Here is a 12,385-nt window from a genome sequence, read left to right on the forward strand (position 1 = left end):
TTTACTGGTCATATGGGAGCGGATAGTTGCGTTACATGAAAAAAGGTGGAGGCCAGTGTCTTTGTTAAAAGTCATTTTGATTTAAAAAATGTTATATGTATGATTTCTGTACACAAATAGCGTTACTTTCAAGGGCAAGGAGTCCATCCAGTTGGCGATTATGCTGGCATAATGATCAAAATGCTTCCCCCTTGTTGTGCTACTATCCCTTCTGGAATAATAGGACCTGGCTAAAACATGCTACTGGCTAACCTCTGCCCAATCAAAAACTAGCAAATTGACAACTTTGCCAACACAGTCAAACATCAAGCAAGTGCAACAACAAAAGATTCTTAACCCTAACAGCTATGACTTACTGGTCCAACAGCAAGAAATCCAACTCTGCGTCCGTCTTCACGCCTTTTATTTCGCTCTTGTTAGCGACTAAAACTAAGTCCAAGATTGTTCAGCCCCTTTTGTTTCAGTCTCGTTCCCTCTTGTAAGCTTTCTACTTCTTTGCCGCTGTCATGATGTCTGCTGATCATCATCTGATGTTAGTGGGCGTTGGAGGGAGGTTTTTGCTAGTGTGAAAGGTTTCAATAACACTGAAATTCAGTAATGACATCGCAGTTACTAATCCCTCAACAATCCACACTGAGGCCCTGATAGGCTGTCAGCCAGGAGGTCAGTGGGGGGTGTTTATCAGTTTGGTCACTCTGTGGTCAGTGGAGACTGCAGGGAGGTGCTGGCGGAGGTACTAATGATGGTAATAATGACTAATGATCACAACAGTCAACAGCCAACCACCCATCATTAGTCATTTTGCTATTATAGGTTTTACGTGCTGGTTCAGATACAATATTTTAAAAATAATTTTGCAGCTACCTGAAGAAACCTGTTGAACTGTTGATGACGTGAAACTTCGGAGGAGTTATTTCTCCCCAAACACAGGAACTTACCATAAAACCTCACTAGACGTAATTTCTGGACATTTACAGTTCTGAGTTCCACTGAAGCTTTTATTGAGGCTCTAACTAGACTAAATGTATCTCTTTGTTTTTTATTTGTTTCATATTAAAAAGTTTTCCTTCTCAGAACCTTGGCAGCTGAGGTTTGGACGTCTGCGGAGCTCGGTGCCGACACAGCGGCCAACGTTAAGCTGTTGATGGTCATCAAACCCTGTAGGGATGCTCGCTAAAACCCAATTACGTTATTTATATATGACAGAGATAACATTACTTTAAAGGACAAACACACACAATGTAAGCAGCTAGCTAGCTATGCTACTGCAACACAAGAGCAATGCTCTTTTTCTTCTTCACCAATTAGAGAGAACGCTGAATTTATCCTGAGATAAATGTAAGCCATGAAGAAATGGTTGACTAAGATGTAGTTGAAGAGAAATATCCGTCATTGGAAATTATATATCAGTTTGCCAGCACACCCATTACCCAACTCCCACAACTGTCCTTGTCAATAACTTGTCTGAATGCAGTCTGAGCTGCTTTTGTTGTTCACGTACAAGATTTTTTCGTAACTTCATTACAATTCACACTTTTCTGCCAACAATGGAGTAAGTTTTAATGTTCAGGTTGAAACTTGCTATCCTTTTTCCGGACACCAGTGTGGCAATCCGTCTTAATTGCACAACACTTCTTATGTCATACGGTGACTACTCACATCAAGCCCATCCGCTGTAAACTACTTCGGATAGCAATCCAAGTACAAAGCCAAACACAGAGCCTGTTTCTCCTTTTGAACTATGGAAAACTACTAAGATTGAAGTACAGAGGCTGCATCTCAGAGAATTCATGGGGACCCTTAATGATATGGTGAAGGCTGAGAGAGCTTCTCACTTCTCCAACCCAATATCTTCCAATAAGAAAGATTCCTTTTATATACTATTAAAAATGTTGTCTCTCCCACCACTTCTAACTTACCAATCTTCTCTAACACAGTGAGCAGTAGCTTTCTCGCTGCTCTGCTTTGAAAAGTTTTAAACACAACTAGCCCGTGCAGTACTGATATTTTATACCACTCTCTTTTATCTGGGTGTGTCCCGAGTCATTTTAAGCAGGCTATTGTGCAACCTTTATTGAGGAAACCTAATCTGGATTCTACCTTGTGTTGAGGATTACAGACCAATGTCAAAATTTCTATTCCTTTCTAAAATCTTATTATCGAACAAAAAAAACCCACAGCACTGGAGTAACACAGGATGTTAAGGTTCGATCTGGTTTCCATTTACTACATTCTAAGGAAACTAAAAATTTATTAATGGCTGCAGATGCTGGTTATTGTTCAGTTTTGTTTTTACTTGATCTTAGCGCAGCTGTGTCTGACTGTGTCTTCTCTTCCTGTCTCTCAGATGGAACTATGTCAGTCCCAGTGGGTGACTCCTGTCTGACTCTGCTGTTGTGCCATGTGGTGTCTCCCAGGGATCAATTTTCTGGGCCCATCTCATTGTCCATATACATATTGCCCCTTTGGCAGATTATCAGCAATTTCAGCATCATTTCGTAACTTTATATGCTGATGACATCCTGCTGCATTTCTCATTTAAATCACATGAGCTCCTTAAACTGTCTGTCCTGGAAAACTGAAGTTTTATATTGTTGCAACTGAAAACCTCCAGACAGATATCGGGCAGAAATAAGGTTCCCAACCATCATCCTGTAAACCCAGTCTCCATAATTTTTGACCTTCAGCAAGACGGTGAACCAATGGTGCTTTTTTCATCCCAAGAAAATGGCCAAAATTACGTTTGTTGTATCGAAACACGAATACGTACATTCATCTCCTCACGCTTAGACTACTGCAATTCTCTGTTCACCGGCCTCAGCAAATCCTCATTACACTGCCTACAAACTGTCCAAAATGCTGCTTGCCAGGCTCCTAACACAATACAACAGATGGTCACATATTACGCTGATTTCGTCTTCATTTTCAAATCTTATAGAGCCCTCCATGGCCAGGCTCCTCATTAGTTGAGTGACCTTCTGTCCCCCTACACCTCCATTAGAGCCCTTAGGTCCTCCATACACACCCCACGACTCTGAGTGATCACTCCTTTCAGTCAGCAGCCCCCAAGCTTTGGAGTAGTCTCCTAGTTGAGATCTCTGGATTCTGTGGACTCTTTAATAAGCAGTTAAAAACCTTCCTTATTAGACAGGGTACAGGGTCTTGTGGGGTAAAGGTATTGGTAGAATTATGTTTTACTCCTGTGCTTTTTAGCTCTCCCTCTATATTTTATGTGGTATTTTTTTTTTTACTTTGTTTGACTATGAAGCACTTTGTGACTGGTTTCTGTGTAATCTATAGCTATATAATTAATTTTTTTGTGTCATTTACAAAATGCAGGGAAACATAAATGGCACTCTCCTGCTCTTTATTTAGGGAAGATTACTCTTGCGGCGTAAACCAATAGCCGTTTTTATACTGTGCAGCAAGCCGTCATTTTTGTAGCTAGGTCTGCGGTTTTAGACAGAGGGCGGCAAATTGGGGGTCTGTTTTGGTCCGCCAATTTGCCGCCTCGGAGGGTACACTTATTCCCGCCTCGACAGCTATCTAAATCCGAGGCGTCAATGTGCTGGCAATTGCTTGAGATGGGCGGACGTGTCGATGACCTGCACTGTTGTGCGACCCACAGCCGGGGAGTTATAAAACCAGGAAACAGCTGATCACAGCAGTCAGTCCATCACTTCATCCGCGGACATCAAGATGTGTAACTGGACAGCTGCTAGCATCTCCTGGATCTCTGTAGCTGTCTTCGTTGTCTGCTTGTTGTTGTAGTCGTCGCTACTTTCAAATTAAAAGCCCCCCCGCTAAGAACCCAGTTCCAAACTCCAATGGGGTGCAATGTAAAGCTCTTATTTTGAAGACAAATTCGTTGTCACTGTTCACTGCCCAACTTCGTGCTTCACGTCATGTCACATGTTTACGCCTACCCCGGTGGCAGCTTTTGGAAAAGGAGGAATATTACGCCTCTCTATTAGAAAGACAAGGCGGTACATTGTCGCCCTTACCTTGGAGCAAATGGGCTAATGTAACCAGAGATTACATTACTTTTGTTGACAGTTAGCTGTCATTCTAAAAGCCTTTTCTCTTATAACATTAGTCTAAATGTGAGGAAAATTGTGTTTTGTTTTTTTAAAAAAAGGCAAACAAGATTACTCAGGTTTTTTTTTTTTTTTTTTTTTAATGATCATACTTGTAACATTAGCATTAACTAGCTCTGAGCTGCAACACAAGGGCAATGCCTTATCTCCAGGTCACCTACACTGATCATCAACTCTTAGCATTATCCTGAGTTGTGTTAGCCTTAGCATTTTTGCATGATAATATGTTTGCATCCAACAAGTGTGCCTTAAAAACAAGTCAGCTGTAAACTCTGGTAAGGCATTTTCAACGAACTCCTGGAGCTAATGTTATCTTAAACATGTACATTAGCAAACATTGGCCGCCAAAGGACTCTGCCAGCAAAAGTGGTCTTCGTCATTTGTTTATCATTTGTTGCTTTGTATAAAGACTCACCTAATTCTCTCTGTTCTTAATTTTCCAAACAATTTCCAGTCATCACATTTGCCTAGCTCATGCACGTTTCCATGTGTGTCTTACAATCGAGGGAATCCCAACCTGCTGACCTTTGAGCTCTTTGTAATAATTTACCTGAGTGAGAGTTTATGATGTTGGCTCATCGCAGGTGAAGTATGTTTAGAATTATACCTTGTTATGTGACAAAGGTGAGGCATGTGCAGAGTTACAGTTCACTACTTCAAAGGTGTTCTGTGGAGCAGAGGGAGGCACTGAGACAAGGCACAAACACTTAACCTTAACCGACTGTCGCGGAAAAAATCTGACCGTGTCCTACACAAAGAATTCCACGGTCCGGCAGCGTTGAGCAACATCAACAATCATCGACAGGCTTGTGTTGGCAACCGGCGAAGGCGAAGGTCTCATTTTTCACTTAACCTTACAATACGCTCACATATGGCTAATAAAAATGTGATTAATACCTTTTTTAAATTGCCACATTTTTCTGCAAAGTGCCATTTTAAAGGAGTTGACAAAATAACCGATAATGCAGACAGCATTGATTTAAGGCTCTCCTGTTCATCTGTAATCAGCATGTTATCACTCTTATGACTTTCCCTTCGTTACATTATATCATGACAACATTTAGATACAAGTGAGTAATGTTGAGTTGAGGTGCAACATCGTCCATAGTCCACATGGTGTTTCTCTATCCTCAGTTAAGAGTGATTTGTCTTGGTAATAAGGTTTTAATATGAAATGTATTCAAAATACATGATTTATAACTGAGGTCTATTATTCACTCACATGGAATCCTTAAAGGCTTCATTTCATAACCCAGTCTGCTGATTTCGTAAAGCGTGTTATGTGTGATTTTCCATTTCAGACATGAAGAAGCAGTGGATTGGAATGTGGTTCAAAGAGAAGAGTTTGCCACTGAGTGACGACACGTCTCGTATGCGTTCCTGTGAACAATTCCCAGAGCGGTTCTGTCTGCAGTTGTGTGGGAAACAGCATGACATTGTCCTGTAGTAAAAAAACTACAACTACTCGTCCGATTTCCGCTCTGACTGTACCTACGGTGTCACAGTTGGTTACAGTTGTGCTTGAGGCTTTATTTGCCCACGTTCGGAATAATAATAAGCTATTTATAACTCCAAACCTTCACTGCAACCTCAACTGGTTTCCTTGTTTGTCCACACCCTTACTTCTGTGTGGGTGTTGAAGAAAGAGGCTTGCTTCCCCAAAAATAAACCCCGGTGTGAAGAAAGTGTTCAGGCATGAACTTGCTCCAACGTTTAGCCCATTAATCCTGATATCAAAGAAGCAGACAAACTGTCAAAATGTACCACTCTTTCCTCTTGCGGTGTTTTCCACACGTCTTGGAAACAGCCTGGAAATTAATCTGGGAGAACCTGTTCTTCTGTAATTGGAAAACAACAGGGGCCTACTGCAACAGTAGCACACAGATGACACCCTGCCTTTACTGAGGAATAAATACATCTGGAGGTGAGTCTGAACCTGCCGCGCCGAGCTGTTAAGCCCTCCAGCTGTGGTAGAGGTGCAACAGTGTAACGTCAGGCCTCTGTGTGACGTGAGGCAGCTCCTTCCTGCGCTTCACTTCACTTTCGCTTTTGGTTAAACAGTGGTGAACTTGCCAGATAATGATGATGAAACTGCTGACGCTCGCAGAAGCCAGACAGACGGGGAGGGGTGGAGGGAGACAGAGAGACAGGCGGCGAAAAACAAGTAAGAGATGATTACTGCCATATGGAAACTCTTTTTTGTTTTTTTATTAAAGTTTCATTCCAACATGTGATCAGTGCCAAAGCGTACATGAGGTAGCCACACAGTTTGTCCCCTGGGCGAATTATACAGTGCCATTCTCATGTCATGTCATCGTTTCATATCATATGAGCTTATTTGTGAGGAAGTTTTAGCTCGTTTTGCATAAAACTTTTTTTTTTCTTTTTTTTTTTTAACATTCCTCTGTTTAAACACACAATCTCTGCATACAGGTCGTATCAAATACTTTATTGATAGTACAGTAGAGATATAAGACATCAGACCGACCAATTTTAACAAATAATGACGCTGAACATGAAGTTAGCTTAAAGCTCGGACCAGATGGTAAACATGTCTCTGCTAGCTTTTTGAAAGGAGTACAGTGAAATGTGCCTTACAGTACGCTTTATAAAAAACAACATCCATCATTATAACAACATGGCTTTTCATTGAAAACATCACAGCTTCACTAATATGTACAAAGAACCTATCCTAAGGGATTAATCGACACTTGGTTCTTGCTTTTATGACTGTAGGCATAATTAAAAACACACACATACAAACAGGTGCAGATACAATCATTCAACTCCTCCTCTCTGGTCTTTTACCCTGAGCTGTCTGTGTGTCAGTGTGAAGGCTGTCTCGAGTGTTTTTTGTTGTTTTTTGTTTTTTTTACTCTCCGGTAACACCAGCTCCACACATGCTGCTCAACATGTTAGTCATAGAAAGAAAAGCCCATGCAGAGGCCCTGACAGTAAAACATGTCAGCGAGAGTGTCATTGTTGTGGTAAACTGCGGCAGTGCGGTGGAGCGAGTTCAACACTGTTCGGAGGCCACACGGCACACAGAGAGAGTTTTCTGAGACTCAGATTGGAGAAGCTTCACAGGAGAATATAACAAATACATTCATCAGGTACTACACAACTTGGTAATGTCATTGTTAAATAAAGTGATATACTAACAAGTACGCTATATTAGATGTGTGTATATATATAGAGAGACAGAGAGAGAATACAAAATTAAAGCCGCTTGAGGAGTGCAAAACCTTCAGCGTCCCAATATCACTGAGCATTTTTTTTTACTGGTATCTGATGTTTTACAAACCAAACAATTGACTGATAAATAAGCTAAATAATTGATAAAAAAAAAAAAAAAAAAACATAATAATAATCCATTGCAACAAGGGGCTGCTTGTTAAAGAAACTGACAGCCAAAGATGAAGATTCAGTCATCGCCGACTCACCGTCATGGCGATGGAAAGTCAGGTGAAGTTTCGTATGCGACAAAACGTTTTTTGGGCTTTCTCCTGACTGACTGAAGTAGACGGAACTTGTTTTAAATATCAACAGAAAAAAAAACATAAAATGGCTTCATTCAGCTTTGTCTGGCCTCATCAAAGCCTCTGGAAGCCCAGAGATACCAAAATTTAATTGAAAGCCGCTATCCACACCCTCAACTGCGGCCAAGCTCTCTGGATGGTCTTTTAGCTTAACGGCTACGTTGAATAGTTTCTCTTGAAAAAGGGTTTAAATAAAGTCTTTTTGAATCGATGTGAGACTTGGATTACGCCAGACAACGTTTTTCAACGTAAAACAAGTCCAAATCTACTTCAGTGGTTTTAGGGAGAACGCTGCAACAATGTTTGCTGCGAAGCTCCATAAAAGTGTTTTGTGGACATCACTTTCCAAAATGACTTAAATTGATTTGGCATTGATTTTTTTTTTGGGGGGGGGGGGGTTGAACTTTTCCTTTACAGTGGTTTCAATATGAGAGAAAAAAAAAAAAAGCTGACTCGTGACTCTTCACCACCAAAAATCATGTGGTGCGCTCTGGCCCGAGGACCACACACAAGATGTGGAGATTTCTTGCTGACAGTCAAAATCCCTCGGCTGAGGTAACAGACAACAACAGGAAAGGGTCCTCATAGAGAAGTCATGCCGTCAGCGCGAGTCCTGCTTAGTGTGTCTGTGCTCGCGGCAGCAGATGAACACGAGCGCTGAGCACCCTTCCTCATTCCAATCAGCTCTGGTCTTAATCTTCAGCCGGCACTCATTGGTCCTCATCAGTATAAACACTGCCCCCCCAACTGACTGCTCATGCCTACAGTCACTGTCTTGATCTTGAAGTTGGTTGTGGATATCAACTGCAGGCTGGCCTTCCCCGTCTTCCTGAAGTAGACTGTCTTATGGAGCGCCGTGCATACCTCGTGTGAAGAACTCATGGAGAACAAGATCTCAGGGGTTTTTCTCTCATCCAGCAGCCACAGCGTCCCATTGACCTCCTTCCCTTCCAACATGCTCAGGTAGCACACATCCATATACAAGATATAGGGTCCAGTGCAGCTGATGATGATCTCGTCGTCGTTCTTGTCATCCAGGCTCATCTTGTATTTGCTCTGAGAGTTTATGAACTTCAGCGTCTGGTTGCCTTGGATGTCTGGAGGATGAAAGGCGGATCGTGAGACAGATAGGAGGGAAAGTGAAAACAAAAATTATCTGGCATGCAAGTGTCACATGCCAGATAAATTTTGTTTTTGCCACTATCACGAAAACAATGATAAATTTTTTTAAAAAAAAGATTAGATTAGAATATAAAGGTCATGTTTCTGTTTCTCACCTGCAATGGGTAATAAACGTATGTGGATATTTTCAGGAACCTGTGAGGAGAACACAAAAACTGACATTAGAACAGTGACATGTCGGTGGTGTTTCACTGCCATTATGACTCTGACATTATAACTACTATTCAGTGTTTTTTTTTTTTTTTGTTTTGTTTTAAAGGTCAAACAGCTCTGCACTGTGATTCTCTGATGTTCGACTCTGGGAAGCACACAGCATGTTTGTTTGCGACAGTGGCTGAGAGACATGGTGTGAAAATAGGCAGGCGGACGGAAACTAGGGAAAGTCTCACTTTCACGTTTGATTAATAGCTGAAGTGAGAGTAACATCACAGTGATAAACACTAGAGCCTAAATGTAGAACAAATGTTAGTCATTAAAAAAGATCATCATCATCCAGTAATCGTGCAACTGTGATATGTTTATGCAGAGAATCAGTCATCCAGGTCAGAGGATATTTGGAGAAACTCGACACCGACTTCTAAAGTGTCGACTGTCACTCTTCTTGATCACACTCAAACAAACTTATATATATATATATATATATATATATATATATATATAATAAATATACACTTTTTTTTTACTCCTGTTTATTTGATCTCTCATTTCATTGTCTTTGCTTTCTCTGTGCTCACATCATTTAGAACACAGGCAACAGCAGTTCAGTGCAAACTCGAGAATGTAATATCTGCTTGACTGTGTCTAAAAGGCACACCTGATTGTCACTCTGTAAGCTTTGTATGGATAATAGTGTAATACTTATTAATTTATCTTCCAGCCCCGTTATCAGGTGGTACTTTCACATGTTTACCAAAGTAAGAAGGTGTTTCAGATAGTTGATGCAACATATGTGCATCACCCAGACATTTCCTCACACACAGAATGAATGGGTTCGATTGGTCGAATTCAAATCCACCAGTGCACAAGCTGAAGAAGTGTTCGGGATGTTTTCGGGCATTATTTAACATTATTCCATGACTTAAAACTTTTTGCTCTTGTGTTTGTGGTTTCTGACAGATCAGCCAGGGACACTGTTATCACTATGCTATCATTATCATTACTTGATTTTATTCATAATCTTTTAAATTATTTTATTTTATTTTGATATACAGCAAATGTATCCCTTTTATTCTGTGTTGTTTTAACTCTGCTGTAAACTTTGTATGAAACATGCTTATAAATACATACTTACACACATACTGTTTTTAGTTTTTTTAATTTTGCTAAAATTGCGCGTATTTGAAATAAATCAAAACGTGTAAAGCAGCCGCGATGTGTAGTGTAGATATCCATCAGCTCCGCTTTCTCTAAATTATCAGTGTGCATGAGAACAAGTTGCAAAAACATAATGAATAGCATAAAATAACAATGAGCCTGATAAGAGATGAGTAAGAAGTCAGTGCAGCTCACCACATCTTCTGGCTTACTCTCCTGAACGCAGTAAGCGTAAAGCGTGAGCAGCAGGCACGCGGCCACCAACAGGTTCTGCAGGGCGACGATCACCACCAGCCTCCTCGCGCGTCTCTCCAGGAGGTGCACGCGGCCCCCCTCAGCATCCATCATGCTCGCGTCCATCAGCGCTCTGAGCGCCCCGCACGAGCTCGGCGAAGCTTTTAACGGAGCAGGCAGGTTGAAAGGAGGGGAGTGACTGGAAAGAAAGCGCTCGTGATCTACTCTTTATTTTGTTTGTGTGGGTGGGGGGGTGATGCAGCTCGTGTGCAATACACATATACGAGGACCCGCGCGCGCTCGCATACACACACTGCCACGCTGCTTCAGAAACTGAGTGAAACCTCCCACATGATGTCGCTTCAATCACGGTCCTGTTCCCATCAGATTGGGGGTGTCGGGACTGAAGTGAACACGCTGAAGAGGCCAAGTCACAATTTGTTTCTAGGAAACCGAAGACAAAAGTGTTTGTGTGACATTAAGTTGAAAAAATAATAATAATAAAAAAAATAAAGTTAATATGATCCATCAGAATGTGGCTCGAGTCAGTATTTACAGCAGCCAGCTGTTGTAGTTTCACCACACTGTAGTTAAGGTTGTCAATTAAATAGTAACATGTGACTCAAGTCTGATATTAAATGTATTCAAGTAGCAGAAGTAATTTTAGGGCTATGAATGTAAATCATAATCAAAAGTACATGTAAAAAGTTAAATTAAAGATGTATTGACATGTATGTATTTACTGTAATCCAACTGATTATCAGAATCTGTTTTATGTCTCTGATGCTGCAAAATCTGCAAAGTAACAAGTAACTAACGTGGTCCAATACATGTAGTGGCATAAAATGTACAATATCTACTTGCTAAATGTAAATGAGAGGCAGATGTCCGTTCTCTTCCGTTGTAAATGTGGAGTCTGCACATTGAAAGGCAGAAAATGGAAATATTCACGTGAAATACAAGTACCTTGTTATTGTACTTGAGTAGATGTACTTAGTTCCATTCCACCGGTGAAGTTCATAAAACAGTGCACTATCTTGTATGGTGGTAAGTCAAATAGTATTCAAAGAAATGTAACCACTTGCTCATCAGTGCAGGGCCGGAGTAACCAGCTGAGGGTGCCCGAGGGCAAAAATGAGCTTGAGCCCCTTATAAACACCCCCAACCTCCTTGTGACTCAAGTATTTTTTTCACTGTAGTTACAATTTTAAGGATTAGTTTGGCATTTATAACACTCCCATGTCTGTACACTAAATAGAGCCAGCAGTCTGTTAGCGTAGCTTAGCATAGCAATCAGACTGGAAGCAAGAGGAAACAGGTAGCTTGCCAAAGGTTACAAAAATCCACCTGGAAGCTCCTCTGAAGCTCACTAAAAATCTCAGTATCTTAATCAAGAAAGTCAAGTAACGTTGCATCACAACCACGGCGTGTCATTTTTACATGACAAAGATATAACTTGTCAGTTAGTGAGCCTCCCCTCCTCCCACTCTTCGCGCTAATATAAGCTAAGATAACTGAAAGTCAGCGGTAGCAACAGTCAAGTCAAACCCTTTCTTTTTTCAGCAAGCGGCCAGGTAAGTGTGTTTCCCAACAAACATAATATCAACTGAAATATTAAAAGAATTATAACTACGTGACGCGGTATCTTTCAGTCTATAGTTTACTACTCAACAAATAAAAACAGACTCATTGCTGAACTCTCTCAGCCTTGCATCAGCGTATTGCATGTTTCATCAGCGTAGTTACTCTTTGAAATGCAAATTACTTTAAGACACATTCATCAGGGTGTATCCACTGAGTCATGGAGATCTTCTTTTCAAGCAGGTCACATTTTTCCAAACATCCACCCTTACAGTAAAATCTGTTGATCACCAGAGTCATTGCAAACTCTAACCCAGATGTAGTATTTCTTTCTGGGAGGCACGAGCCTCATTGCCTCACTTAAAACGTGAGTGTTGTACAGTGTGTTTGTGTTGCTTGTAGTGAGTCAGTGTTGACTTTAAGATACAAGGGGGCACA

General features: G+C 41.0%; 1 protein-coding gene across 2 annotated transcripts; it reads right to left on the minus strand.

Moving 5' to 3' along the window:
- Nucleotides 1-8,065: 8,065 nt before the first annotated feature.
- Nucleotides 8,066-11,114, minus strand: LOC115591934 (uncharacterized). 2 transcript variants are annotated; one of them, XM_030434348.1, is made up of 3 exons: nt 10,328-11,114; nt 8,914-8,953; nt 8,066-8,733 (listed from the first exon to the last, which is right to left on the minus strand). In XM_030434348.1, the coding sequence occupies exons 1-3, from the start codon at nt 10,490-10,492 to the stop codon at nt 8,360-8,362; spliced, it is 579 nt and encodes a 192-aa protein (XP_030290208.1). In that variant the 5' UTR covers nt 10,493-11,114; the 3' UTR covers nt 8,066-8,359. The 2 variants fall into 2 exon arrangements, with proteins under 2 accessions (XP_030290208.1, XP_030290207.1); XM_030434347.1 differs by lacking the exon at nt 10,328-11,114 and having other exon boundaries at nt 8,914-9,393.
- Nucleotides 11,115-12,385: the final 1,271 nt, after the last annotated feature.

This window comes from Sparus aurata, chromosome 11, assembly GCF_900880675.1.
Source record: "Sparus aurata chromosome 11, fSpaAur1.1, whole genome shotgun sequence".
NCBI lineage: Eukaryota > Metazoa > Chordata > Actinopteri > Spariformes > Sparidae > Sparus > Sparus aurata.

What these genes read in the sequence shown, in the direction of transcription:
- LOC115591934 (XM_030434347.1), bottom strand. Translation starts at nt 9,244, where the DNA reads ATGTTACTCTCACTTCAGCTATTAATCAAACGTGAAAGTGAGACTTTC. An exon ending in ACGTTTATTACCCATTGCAG is followed by an intron (nt 8,734 to 8,913) that starts GTGAGAAACAGA and finishes TTCATCCTCCAG; the next exon opens with ACATCCAAGGCAACCAGACG.